The 14,141-nt window shown below is 36.6% G+C and overlaps 3 protein-coding genes across 3 annotated transcripts; 2 read left to right on the top strand and 1 right to left on the bottom strand.

Moving 5' to 3' along the window:
• Nucleotides 351-4,857, top strand: LOC107612665 (beta-galactosidase 17). The gene is made up of 18 exons (XM_016314365.2): nucleotides 351-662; nucleotides 739-840; nucleotides 948-1,143; nucleotides 1,223-1,311; nucleotides 1,558-1,638; nucleotides 1,749-1,843; nucleotides 2,088-2,158; nucleotides 2,304-2,394; nucleotides 2,466-2,583; nucleotides 2,667-2,766; nucleotides 2,878-3,104; nucleotides 3,183-3,254; nucleotides 3,396-3,545; nucleotides 3,689-3,739; nucleotides 3,823-3,976; nucleotides 4,177-4,322; nucleotides 4,405-4,470; nucleotides 4,604-4,857. Exons 1-18 carry the CDS (start codon nucleotides 465-467, stop codon nucleotides 4,706-4,708), a joined length of 2,112 nt encoding a protein of 703 aa, XP_016169851.1. The 5' UTR covers nucleotides 351-464; the 3' UTR covers nucleotides 4,709-4,857.
• LOC107610289 (LOB domain-containing protein 22-like) lies at nucleotides 5,006-6,348 on the top strand. Its single transcript, XM_016312356.2, has 2 exons — nucleotides 5,006-6,093; nucleotides 6,182-6,348. The coding sequence occupies exons 1-2, from the start codon at nucleotides 5,574-5,576 to the stop codon at nucleotides 6,196-6,198; spliced, it is 537 nt and encodes a 178-aa protein (XP_016167842.2). The 5' UTR covers nucleotides 5,006-5,573; the 3' UTR covers nucleotides 6,199-6,348.
• LOC107612662 (serine/threonine-protein kinase BLUS1) lies at nucleotides 6,221-8,631 on the bottom strand. The gene has a single exon (XM_016314363.2). It carries the CDS (start codon nucleotides 8,106-8,108, stop codon nucleotides 6,615-6,617), a length of 1,494 nt encoding a protein of 497 aa, XP_016169849.1. The 5' UTR covers nucleotides 8,109-8,631; the 3' UTR covers nucleotides 6,221-6,614.

Genomic DNA, 14,141 nt, shown 5'->3' with positions numbered 1-14,141 from the left:
TCCCCAGCCCAAATCTATTATGGGCAAGGCCATATATATATTATACATATTATATACATTTTATTAATTATTTATCCCGTCCCTTCAAAAAACCGCCCCACTAAAAATCCACCCCTGGAACTGGTAATTATCTGCCCGAGATAGAGACAGAGTCTCACAGGTTCGGATGGTGTTGTCACTTGCCACCCCTATGTAAAACATACAATTATATATGATATATTTGTAATAAAATTATAAAATAATATATACGTCATAATGGCGTAAATGTGACTTATATTAAGTTATGAATTGGTTTAGCATTCCCCGTACATCCTAAGGGCTCTGCACTAGTTAGATAGTAAAAGAAGGGTTGGTAATGACAAATGAACGCAAAGCTCAAAATCAAAGTCAAAGTCAAAGTCAAATAGAAATTTAGCTAGCTAATAAAAAAAGTTTAACACTGTAAATAATAGTTGTTAAGAATAATGATAATCGGAGTGAAGAAGAAGAGAAACGTGAGCACTGCATCAGCTTCCTCAGCTTCGAAACTGTTGGCAATGGCGAAGAAACGAAGCTCTAAAGCTACGCTTTTACTCATCTTCATCTCCTTCACAGCTCTCTATGCTTTCCTTCCTGTCTTGGCTCCTCTTCCTTCTCTCTCCTCCTCCTCTCACCACAACAAAGTAACTTCCTTCACTCTTACAATCTCAATTTCCACTTCACACCAACTACCACCTATTCAACCTTGTTTTCATGCAGGTTAACAGAAACTTTGAGATTTCCCGCGATATGTTCTGGAAAGATTCTCAACCCTTTCAGATCATTGGCGGTGACTTGCACTATTTTAGAGTGCATCCACAGGTACATATGAATCTGAAAATTTGGTAATTAGGTTAGCTTAGGGGAACCCTAGCACTCTGGACTCAGTTCAAATCAAACGGTGATGTGTTTTGTGTTCTAGTTTCCAGTACTGGGAAGATAGACTCTTAAAAGCCAAGGCATTGGGATTGAACACAATTCAAACTTATGTTCCCTGGAATTTACATGAACCAAGCCCTGGACGCCATGTTTTTGAGGGTTTTGCTGACATTGAATCTTTCCTCAAACTCTGTAACAAGCTAGGTCTACTTGTCATGCTTAGACCTGGTCCATACATATGTGCAGGTTGCTGTAAAAACCTCCTTTCTCTTTTATACAATTCTTTTTAGATGGTGATTTACAGTTTCTGTTGATTTTGTTTCAGAGTGGGATTGGGGTGGTTTCCCTGCTTGGTTCTCTTCCATGAGCCCATCCCCCAAGCTAAGGTCATCAGATCCTACTTTTCTTCGTCTGGTATGCTTTCAACATGGATTGTGTTTAATAGACTTATAGACCCTTGATTATTCCACTTTTACTTTTGGGGAATACAACACTGAGCTGATAATCTCTATGAACAATCACTCCTACATTGTTTATCTATCATTTTGGTTTCATTAAAACATCTAGGTACTTGTGGGTTGTTGTCTTTTTCTGTATCTGTCTCTGTGCTTAAGTGTAGCTGTTATTGAAGTTTCAACTTACTATAGTTTCCTGTTCAAGGTTGAAAGATGGTGGGGTAACCTGCTTCCAAAATTGGTTCCTCTCCTATATGAAAATGGAGGTCCAATAATAATGGTTCAGGTATGAAGTTACCTTAACTGGAGATTTATGGAAATCTTCTATTTTGAACTTAAACTACTTACCTTATGAAAGAAAAATTAGATTGATTTCTGTGGCACTGTTTGGCACAGATTGAAAATGAGTATGGTTCATATGGAAATGACAAAGCATATCTCCAACACCTTGTCGTGCTGGCTAGAAGTCATCTCGGACCCGATATCATTTTGTATGAAGCTTTATGTTTTTGAACCATATCTTCTTTATTCTAAAATTAACGTATCCTTGTGTGGAGGGTGTTTTCGAAGATGGTGTTACAATGTTATTTTATTAAAACTGTTGAATTTTTCTAAATGTACATGCTCTATCTTTCAGGCAATTAAAGCTGAACGATGATATTGAATTACAACATCTATGTTTACCTGAGGAATATCTCGTTTGTTTATTATCTTTCTTATATTCACCTTGTCCAGATACACTACAGATGGGGGGGCTAGGGAAAATCTTGAGAAAGGAACTATTCGTGGGGATGCAGTCTATTCAGGTGAGAACCCAATACTATACATGCTGTTTTTGCACATATTTTTCTTTCCATCCTCCTCTGTCTCTCCCTCCCCTACCATAAACACATATCATTCACTTGAATATATTCTACTCACATTGGTTGTCCATATTATCTCCTCCTGTAGCTGTTGACTTCAGTACTGGTGATGATCCTTGGCCTATATTCGAGTTACAAAAGAAGTACAATGCCCCTGGAAAATCACCGCCATTGTCAGCGTATGTGTATTGTTATTGAATATTGTTTTTGTTCATGATATGGTAAATACAAAAAGCTCTTGTCATATCAGTGAATTTTACACTGGGTGGCTTACACATTGGGGGGAGAAAATTGCCAAGACTGATGCTGATTTTACAGCAGCTTCCCTTGAGAAAATTCTGCAAAAAAATGGTTCGGCAGTCTTATATGTATGTCTGAACTTCCAGCTTTGTACTATATTTGAGAATAGCATTTCAAGTGATCCATTTTGATCACGTTTTCTGATTTTCAGATGGCACATGGAGGTACAAACTTTGGGTTTTATAGTGGAGCAAATACTGGTTCTGCTGAGGCTGATTACCAGCCTGACCTAACTTCATATGATTATGTGAGCAATCTTTTGACCCATCTGTTGCACCTCACCTTACATTTGTTGCAGACTGAATTGATTAACTTCATATAATTTTATGACAAACTAGTAAGATACTCGCGCGATGCCCAAGAAAGAATTGAAGTTGGTTCTTGTTTTGTAAATGTTTCAGCTATTCGGAAGGTTATAGCCCGATATAGCTCAGTGCCCCTTCCATCTGTTCCATCTAATATTCAAAAGACAGCATATGGACCAATTCACTTGCAGCGGAAAACTTCCTTATTTGATGAATTTAATTTTACCAGTTCCACCAATGTCTTTGAATCTGAACAACCAATGTCAATGGAGTCTGTGGGCCAGGTAAAAGTGATGGTTTTTCATAATTGTGCATTATTCCTAAATGATATATCATCCAAGCTTAATGTTCTTTGTGTACAGTTGTTTGGATTCTTGTTATATGTCACCCAGTACAAAGCGAATGGAGGCATAAAAACTTTGCTTATACCAAAGGTGCTATTTGAGTTCTTCTCATTATTGTTTCCTGGCAACTTTTTTTCCACATATTATCATCTTTTTTTTTACTTGCTAGAAACTCTACCGTATTTTGCACTGGAAGAACTTAACTTCTCTAATATTATAAATTATGTGCAGTTGCATGACAGAGCTCAAGTATTTATATCATGCCCTTCTGAAGTAACTGGTGCAAGGCCATCTTATGTTGGTGCCATAGAAAGATGGTCAAATAACAAACTCAACCTTCCTAATCTTAAATGCCATTCTAACATCAACTTATTGATTCTGGTATATACCTGCTTTTATATATAGAAAAAATAAAATAAAAATATACATTTGAAGTATTACATAGTTGCTTACTGATAAACTTCCATAGGATATCTATGATCCATGAGCTTTTCTGCATAAAGCATTCTTCCCCATTGTTGTAGGTGGAAAACATGGGTCGTGTAAATTATGGACCTTACATCTTTGATGGAAAGGTAAAGGCCATTATAATGATGATGATGTTGCTGCTCTGAGAATTCAATCATAGTTTTGCTGATATTTGTAAGAACTCTTACAGGGCATTCTTTCCTCTGTTTATCTGGACGGGGAAATATTACACAGGTGGAAAATGTTCCCTATTCCTTTGCACAATCTCAATGAAGTGCCAACCCACAATGGCATCATGCAGGTTGCATATTCTGCACGTGGAAAAAGATTGACGAGTAAGCATGGTATGTACTAAAAGTATGCAGCAAACAACAAATTTCATGCCTTTTTTTTTCCCTGTCACTTCTACCTGCAATGATGTCACTTGATTCATGTAACTTGTATCACCCAGTGAAACAGCTTCTTTATTTTATCTCGACTTGATGATGGGGTTATGAAATGATAATCTAAAATCCGTAATGAAGTTGCTCCATTTTGTTTGCAGAGAATACTTCAAGAGAGCCTGCATTCTATTCAGGTCATTTCTCAATTGACAAATCAAGCGAGGTCAAGGATACATACATATCATTCAACAACTGGGGCAAAGGCATTGCATTTGTTAATGACTTTAATATAGGAAGATATTGGCCGGTAAAATAGTCTCCTTTCCCTCTTCAGTGAATTACTATATATACGTAATTATAACTGTGTGACTGATTATTGTTCTTGATAGTTGAGAGGACCACAGTGCAACCTCTATGTTCCTGCTCCAGTTCTTAAGCAAGGAGATAATATTCTGGTACGACTTGGCACTGACTATTGTTTATCTCTAGCACACATTATATCCAATTATATGGGCTTCATTACTGTCAAACATCATTTAAATCAATAACTATATTATTATGATTATGACGACGACGACGATGATGCAGGTAATCCTGGAGTTGGAATCTCCAGACCCTGAACTTGTTGTACACAGTGTTGATGAGCCAGACTTCACATGCAGTTTTGGTAATATGAATCTCCATCAGCTTTAAGTTTTAATAATAGAAGATTACATGACAAAAATGAGCTGCTTTTGCTTAGTTCATAAAAACTATCTTTAACCGTATGTTAGAAATTAATGTCCAAATTGATGTGGCATAGTAATGATTTTATGCTATATGGTATAAATATGCTTTTGTTATGACGATATCTCTTAATAATTCTCTTTAACTTTATTATGTCACATACTCGTTAGATTCAAATTCGAAAGATAACAGAAAAGAGAAATAGAAGTTAGAAATAGAAAATGAGAGAAATAAATCGTCATTGGCCAAAGTCATTATTCTAGATCGATTCTATCTTGAGTTTTTGACTTGACTTTCAAAAATTAAATCATTCTGATCATCTAAATTTTGTTACACTAGTGTATCTCTTTCTTGAGCAATTAGAAAATAATTTAAAATAAGAATATTAAGCTAGCATTTCTTCTATTTCTTTTGATTTTTTTTTCCAACAACAGACTTTGAAAAATGTTTCTAAAAAAAGAGGTTTGTTCATTCCACGATCCGAAAATAACGTTGTACAGAACAGAATTTAGTTACGTGGCCGAAAACATCGGTGATAACAATAGATTCTTAACAAAATCTTTGCTGTAACAGTAACACTTTGTTGATTCCTGCAAATAAGGAACAGAAAATAAAGGGAAACCCAGCAAAAAATTTTAATTGCATCTCCTCCGGAATCTCCCCTATTTTTTCTTGAGAAATGAGCAAAAAGATCAGCACAACCTCACAGGCTTGCGCTGCTTGTAAGCACTAACGTAGGAAGTGTGGTCCTAACTGCATTCTCGCACCATATTTTCCTCACGATCGCCAAAAACAATTCCTTAACGCTCATAAATTGTTTGGAGTTGGAAGAATGACTGATCTCATCAAACCACTCGGTCCTACCGAGAGAAACATTGCCATGGAAACCATCATCTACGAATCTGAGATGCGAGCCTATGATCCTGTTAACGGTTGTTGTACAGTGATTCAACAGCTTCAATCTGAGATTGAGTACCGTCAAGCTGAGCTTCAACTTGTTCTTCATCGTCTCGCCCTCTTCAAAGCTCAAGCGCAGCAGCAATCTTCGAGTTGCAACCAAGCTAATAACGTTGAAGGAATTCCATTTCAACCGGATCAATATTATGAAGCTACTAACATGGATAGCAATAGCTCCATTACGCATGAAGTGGATCTTAATGCATGGATGATGCAAAACTTGCAATCACCTGCGTTGTTATCACCTTTGGCATTAACCAATGAGAATGAAAATGGCAATGTTGGAGTTGATGATAATAATGGCTATGTTTATGATCAGAAGCATATGCTTGACCTTGGTTTTAAAGAAACCAAATCAAATCATCAAACACCAGTGGAGGGCATGCATTATTCAGGTTTGTAAGCATCATACTGTTGATTATATATTATACTCTGTTCTTTCATTGATGTTAATATGATACAATATTATTCTCAAATATGCAGGGATGAAGCAAATTTAAAATTTTCAAGATCAGGAACAGAATCACAGAATATTAGGCTAGCAAAGTTTTACAACTTAACATAGATTGTAGAGAAGATGGCATAAGATCAATTTTGTAATCATCACTAGCTAGGTATTGCCTTTGATTATTAATTTCAAAGTTCAAACATTACACCAACTTCTTGTTTATTATGTCTTTTGATAAATTTTTGCAGCAATATAGCACTATCATTATTACCTATTTTTTTACCAATACAAATATAAAATAAAAGTATATTGTTGGATTATTAGACTAAAGAAATTGGATTCATGACTAAAAGTGCTGGCAAAAACAATAAATTTTGTTAGCTCTTGAGCTTCTCTCCAACACAAGAATGGCAACACAAATGAAATATGAAATATATATAAGAAACTTTAGGTTGAATCAATAAAATTTCAAGAAAGGTGAAGCTTGAAGGTGTCTAGTTGTGACTCCAACTGCTGCTGATCATGATCAAGATCTTGATGATGATTACGATCTGCACGTAAGATGTTGATCAAGGCCTTGACTTGTCCAAGCTCTTGTTCCAAGCTCCCTTTGAGAACATTGAGTGTCGCTAACATGGCATCACGGTTGTTCACATTCATGGCTACTCCTTCAATACCCTTTAACCTTTCATTATTATTCTCATTCTCACCTTCTTCACCTTTAACTTCTCTTGTTGCCTTGGCCTCATCATCTTCATCATTTGGGAACACAGGTTCAAGTTCCAATCCATCTTCATTGAAATTCCACCCACTTATCCTTCTTTGCTTCATCAACTTCCCATGCTTCACTTGATCATCATCATCATCATCATCATCATTATTATTGTTCATAGAAGAAGCCTTGCTGATTTCCTTGTACCTCTTCTCAACACTTGGCAACCCATGCAGCACGTTCTTCACCAAAAACTCGGATCCCTTACAGTTTCTAAAGAACGGATGCTTCAGAAGCTTCTCCGCCGTAGGCCTCTTAGCCGGATCCTGATCCAGGCAAGAAGCCACCATGTCCTTGAAGTTCTTGGAGAATTTCTTACCATGGGAGCTGGAACCGCCGCCAAACTTGTCCAGATCGGAGAACCGAAAGCGTTTGGTGATCTTGAGAATCATGGACTTAGAAGGAGGAAGGTGAGAGAGTGGAGGCCTTCCATGGGCCAACTCCAACGCCGTGATCCCAAACGACCATATATCAGCCTTGAAACTGTAACCGACGTGGGAGTGGATCACTTCCGGCGCCATCCAATACGGTGTTCCGGCGACATCTTTGAGCATGAGAGAAGAACACGAACAACAACCAGGAACACTTGAAGAAGAAGAAGAGGAAGAAGAGGAGCTCATGATTGACTCGTAGATGGAAGCGGAGACGCCGAAATCGGCGAGCTTGACGGATCCGTTGGAATCGACGAGAATGTTACCGGCTTTGATGTCTCTGTGGAGATGTCCCTGGCTATGGAGATAGGACAAAGCGTTGAGAGTCTCTCTGAGGATGAATGCGATGCATGGCTCTGAGAATCCGTCCGGGAAGGAATGAGAGATGATGGATTGGAAGGATCCGCCGGCCATGAAGGGCATGACCACCCAGAGACGGTGGTCGACGGTGAAGCAGCAGTGTGCGTTGAGGATGTTGGGGTGGGAGAGGAGGGAGAGAGTCTTGACTTCGCGGCGGACGTCGTCGAAGTCGGGACGGGAGCCGTCGAGGTCGATGGATTTGATGGCGACGAGGGAGGAGTTGATGGGGATGCAGATAGCCTTGTAGACGACGGCGCTGACGCCGGAACCGATCTCGTCGAGGAGCTTGTATGAGGTGGAGTCGAGTGGGTATTGAAGCCTTCTTGGTGATTCTAATTCCGATGATGAGTCCTTTGTCGCCATGATTTGAGTAGCTGAGTGAATTGGAAGAAGATGCATAGTTGGTGTGCATGGCCATGGATAATCAACAAGGTATTAATAAGTGCCACCAAAGTGGCGGGTGGGTTACGTTATGGCGGTTTTCTTGTGAGGTTTTGGAGGAAAAGCAAAAATAAAGTAGCGGTGATTTCTCTCTGTGGATGTCAAACTATGCATGTGAATCAATCACAAAGTTTTAATAAGTTTTTCTATTTATTCACATCATCTTCGTCTTTAATTGAAAAAGATAATAATTGTAGCGGAGGCACGCAGAACCATTTGTTTCTCATCCATCTGGGCAGACAAGAGAATATCTTTCTAGCCTCCAAGTTTGCAACTATATATTACTGACTAAGGCAAACTATAAACTTGATCTTGCCTCAAATGTCAAAAATTTCTTTCTCATCAACCCAGCTTTTTCTTGCAGAATCTTCCAATCCAGTCTTCCACTTGCGGCACAAATATTGGAAAGCAGCATGAAGATCCCAGTTATTTTTTACTTTATAGGGTCAGAATGTATCGTATAGGATTGGATAATTTAATTTGAATGAAAAGTTAGGGCAATTCACCTAAATAAAATAAAAGAATCAAATATTTATTTAAATGTAACCATTGAAAATTGATTACTTACTTGTTTTAAACTTTAAACTGTGGTACTTTTTACGGTTTATGAAAAATATAAACAACACATAAACAGTGGTATTCTTTCTACAGTTTATGAATAGTAAGCATGCATACATAATACGTTTTATCCTTTCCATAGTTTATAAGAAGTAAAAACTCTATATATATTCAATGAAATCAATTATGTAGAAGAGTATTATTTTTATAATGGCAAGTAAGGAAGAGAGTACGTAGTTTCTTTGTGCTAGTGCATTGCTCTAGAAAAATTCATAGAAGCAAGAGATACAGTGTGAAATTTACTGACAGAGAATCCTTGAGTGTATTTATCAGTTTATCGAATACATTGCCAGATCTAAAGAACAGTATATTACAAGGTATTTGGGAACAAGTGGGTGAATTGTCCGAAAAGTTATGTCATCATGCATATTTTATGTTGCATTTACATATGCTTTATTTTATTTTTATTTTATATATGCTGTTTGTTGAGTTAAACCCCAAAGTGGTCCCTGAGATTCACAAAATGCACCGATTTAGTCTCTGACTTCCCAATTGCACTAATTACGTCTTCTAGATTGCAAAAAATGCATCAAGTTGGTCGCTCTCGAATTTTCCGTTCATATGTCTTGCCGGCAGGAGTGACGTGGCAAATCATTGCCACGCTGAAGTGTCTAACGGTTGAATGATGTGGCAAATGAAAGTCTATGACCCAATTTGGTCCCTGATCCCTTTTTAAACCCTAACTCAGAAGTAGCGCACCACTTCTTCTTTTTCCCTGCTCATTCTCGTAGCCGTTACTCTGCTGGTTGGATGATGGTTGGACGTGCAGATGAAGGAGAGGGAAGTTCTATGCGATCAACGACAAGGAGGCCAAGTTAGAGCAGAGCCTCGCGAGTACCAGAGCGGTGTGGGTGTGGGAAACGTCCTGTGCTCTGATGGTCTGAAACGGAAACTCACCCAAATAAGCCCTTCTTTGGATGCCCGAATTACAACGTGAGTGTTTTCTGAAGATTTGTTGTTGACTATTTTGATGGTAACTGTTAAATTTCGTGTTCACAGAGTAGTGGAAGAAGATAGTGTGGGTTCTTTCGATGGGCAGACATTTTAAAAGATGATAAAGGAAATTTGGAAGACACTGCGGCATACAACAATGAAAAAGTGAGCGTCAGTCTTGCTTTGAGGATTGGCAATTCGGAGGTTGAGTTAAGGACCCAGAAATATATAATACAAATGTTAGAATTGCTGTTTTTTTCCTGTTAGTTGTTGTTTTAGTTGTGATGGTAAAAATGTAAGAACTGTGTTTGAAAGCATATGTTAATGAATGTATGGAAACTCTTTAGTTTATTAGTGTGTTATGTGTAGATAGATTTTACAAAAATGGAATCCAAACTGAATGAACAGAAGAGGTAAATTGATAACGGTAGTTGTTGATTATAAACAAGACATTGTCAATGTAACACACTATCAATTGACCATATAAGGATAAACAAAATGAAACAGCCACCAATTCTAAAATAAGAAGGCCTTTAAGTTTAAACTCTGTTAAAGTATTTACTACCAGAAAAATAAAATAAACCATACAGTCTGGCTATGAGCTATTCAAAAAAAACAACCAATGCCCAAATTTCATATATATTCCGAAATCAGCAGCTAGAACATCCAATATCAAGTGTTTTTCTTCCTTGGTGCCTTGAACTGTGGTGTTGGAACGAACTTCATGAAATTTGCTAACCTGAAAGATGTGGCTGCACTTGCTCCTTGCATGGAATCAACAGAAGTAGTTACTGATTGTGGTGAGTTCTTCCGTTTGGTTGGTAATTTATGTGGCCTTTTCGTTGTTGTTGGTAGTGCCTGAGTTAAGTGTGAGAATTAGTATGAGTTAGTGTGAAAATGGGAGTTATGACTAGGAAGTAAACAACAAATGTTTTGGGACATTTTATACCTCATCTTGTGTTTCATCATAGTTTGGTTGGGATAATTCAACTTCTTCAGCTTGCGGTGCAGCCACTGGTGGTGAAAGAGTGTTTGTAACACCTGCACCAGAAGGAATGTCAGCTGCTTGTGGTCCCGGAGTGGCAGTGTTGCTTGCTTCAGCTGCAGGTGTACTCCCAGTAGGAGTAGCTTTGGCCTTGGAAGCTGCCACAGTAGCTGCTGCAGCTGATACTGTGGCAGCAGCAAGCTCATCAGCTCTCTTCTGTTTACATCCCCTCTTGGTGTGGCCCTTTACACCACAATATGTGCATGTGAATGGTTTCAGCTGTCTCTTTAGAGTAATAGTCTGCTTAGCTTTCTTATTTACACTAGTACCTTCAACAGCGTCTTTTCTTCTTTTGGTTGTGAGTTTTTCTGGTTTTCGTTTGACATTAGGAGCCTGGGACTGATTGTAGACTAATTTTTCCTACATGGATTGGCCCGGGAGAGGATACCTTAATGGTTTTCATAACATAGCATCCATGATTTTTCATCAATCTACACTAAATTCCCAAGTAAAATCCATAATGATGGATACCTTACTACTATGGAAAACAGAACAAGACTATCGAATATACTGCATGCCTACCTCTGCCACAGGAGATTTTACGCAGAATCTTTGCTCCTTCCTTCACCGATCTTGAGCCAACGATGACCAGGTTCCTCTCAACTCCAAATTACTTCAGTCCGAAAAGCCTCGGCAGGGCTCTCGAATGCCAGGGTTTGATGCTTTCAGTTCGCAGAAGATGAAGAAGACGAAGTGATCTCTTTGAGTAGGGGGGAGTTTGAACGTTTTGTTAATACTTCCTAGTTGAAACGGCGTTGTCTAGTTATGGGTTCAGCACCAAAATCCAATACGACGGCGTTTTTCATCCTCTAGCGTGGCAATCATTTGCCACGTCACTCTCGCCGGTAAGACATATGAACGGAAAATTCGAGAGGGACCAACTTGATGCATTTTTTGCAATCTGAATGACGTAATTAGTGCAATTGAAAAGTCAGGGACTAAATCGGTGTATTTTGTGAATCTTAAGGACCACTTTAGAATTTAACTCGTTGTTTATTCTAGTAATAAAATTAAGCGTCTTTTAAAAACACATTAGGAATAAATAATATTTTTTGTGAAGAGAAAATAGTATGGTAGATCAGGCTACACAGTTCGATCGAAACTAATTTCTATACTACTTGAAACAAGTACTATGTGTATTTTTTGGCTTTTTTATTGAAATAAATAAATAAAAAAAGATTATTTTTCTAAATACGCACGGCTACAAATAATTTCCAAAATACGCAGCTTCATCTCAGGCTCATCATCCATGAAATAAATATACACTCCAACTCAGTTTTGGTACCCATAAAATGAGCCAGGTTTTCAATTTCTGGATAGCTCCCACAAAATAGGTATTTCCTGGGCCAGCTTTAGTGTCGAACATTTTATCCCATCAATTAGTAATGACAATAATAATAATTGAGCTTTTTCTTAATCTTATCTTAACATATATAATTAGTTTATAATATAAAAAATAATAATATTTTTAAGTTTGAAACTCAGCTGTGACATGGTCCCAACCTCAGCGGGTGGTGAGGAAACATGGTAGTCTATGCTCTATCCTTTTCTTAGTATAAAATTAAATATTATTGGAATAACAATTTCAAAAATAAAAAATAAAAGACTTTTAAAAGAAACAGATTTTAGATTTTTTTGTCTTGTCCTTTTTTATTTTTGTTTTTACGATTTTTTAATTTATTTATATTCTGAAGCACAAAAACACAAACTTTGACCTTAAATATTGACTGTATGAGTATATAGAATTATAAAAATTGCATAATATAATTTTTTGTATTGTTAAAATAAATAAATAAAATGCATCCTTTTTTGCTGATGCTATTATTGAAACATTGCAAGGCCTGTTCTATTTACCGAGTTTAGGAAAAATATTAGTATTTAACAATATTTTATTTAAATTGGATTTTCACTTAAATACGAATAGTAATTATTGAAAGTAAATTAGTATGTTAAAATACCAACAATGAAGTAGCTCTAGGGCTGGAAGTGAGCCGAGCTGAGCCGAGCTAGACCAAACTCAAGCTCGGCTCACGAAAATTGAGCTTGATTCACGGCTCAACTCATTAACAATCAAGCTTATTTCTTAAGCTCAAGCTCGACTCACCAAAAGCTCACGAGCTGGTTCGAGCTCACGAGCTGACTCAAATAAGAGAAACATAAATACATAATCTATAATTTTATATCAATAAATTATAACTTATATATTTTTAAAATGTCATGACCCAATTCGTGAACACTAGCCATGAAACTCCCATTTTCTTGGGCGCTATGCAGGAAATGGAAACTTGGCTCATTTCGTAGGCACCAAAGTTGAGTTCGAGTGTATATCTATTTCGTAGATAATGATCCTGAGATGGAGCTACGTATTTTAGAGATGATTTGCAGCCGTGTGTATTTAAAAAAATAATTTTTTTTTATTTATTTCAATAAAAAAACCTGTATTTCTCTCTCTATGATATTTATTTACGAAATTTTTTTATTTTGGATCACTATTTTAAGCCTTTAAAATGTTTAAAAGGAAAGTAAATGGAGGAACATATAAAATAAAATAAAATAAAGTACTTATAAAACTATATAAGTGATAAAGACCTAACGTTATTATGATATTAAGAAAAAATATATGAAATCAAGAGGTGATCAGTCAAAAAGTAAATAACTTAACTAATTTATAATTATATTTAATTAATTTTATTTATTTTTAATTTATAATATTTAATGTTAATTACTTCTTACATCAAATTAAAATTCTAAATAATATGTTGAAGAAATATAGACACGGATCACGCAATTTCTAACAATCCCAATTATTAGTATATAACAATTTATTAAATATATAAAAGAATATCCATTTAGTATGAAAAAGAAACATTCTAATACTTAGAAAAAACATCCTAATGCTTAGCATAAACACTATCCACATAAAGATTTTAGATTCATTCAAAGATATTTGACTGATTTTTTACTGGTACCTTCTTAGTTCTCTAGCATTGTTGTGATATTAAAGGTGTTGGATTTTCCGTGGAGTCTTATAGCTCGAAAGAAAAAAGGACCTGAGTCAAAACGAGAAGCTGGTCCCACCCAAAAATAGAGAAAAAGAAGAAGAGGAGAATCTTTAAAAGTTTAAACTAACTTTAACTTTTTAATGTGCATATACCCTCTTTATACTATCATTTAAAATAAAAAAACCCTTTTAATACGAAATTGTGAAAAGAAAATAATAAGGTGGCAAAGAAGGGAGAGTGAGAAGAGGAAGGTAGCAATGGAAGGCTACTTGAGGAGACAAGAAAACAAAACTATGCACAAGTTTATGGCTTCTTCCAAAGCGATAGCGATTTTTGATACACCTATCATTCCTTCCACTGCTACACTCAACTACCACCGTACACGTCACCAAA

The sequence above is a fragment of the Arachis ipaensis genome, chromosome B08 (genome assembly GCF_000816755.2).
Source record: "Arachis ipaensis cultivar K30076 chromosome B08, Araip1.1, whole genome shotgun sequence".
Classification (NCBI taxonomy): Eukaryota; Viridiplantae; Streptophyta; class Magnoliopsida; order Fabales; family Fabaceae; genus Arachis; species Arachis ipaensis.
Note: the sequence above shows the minus strand (reverse complement) of the source record. Positions and strands in the feature narration are given on the sequence as shown.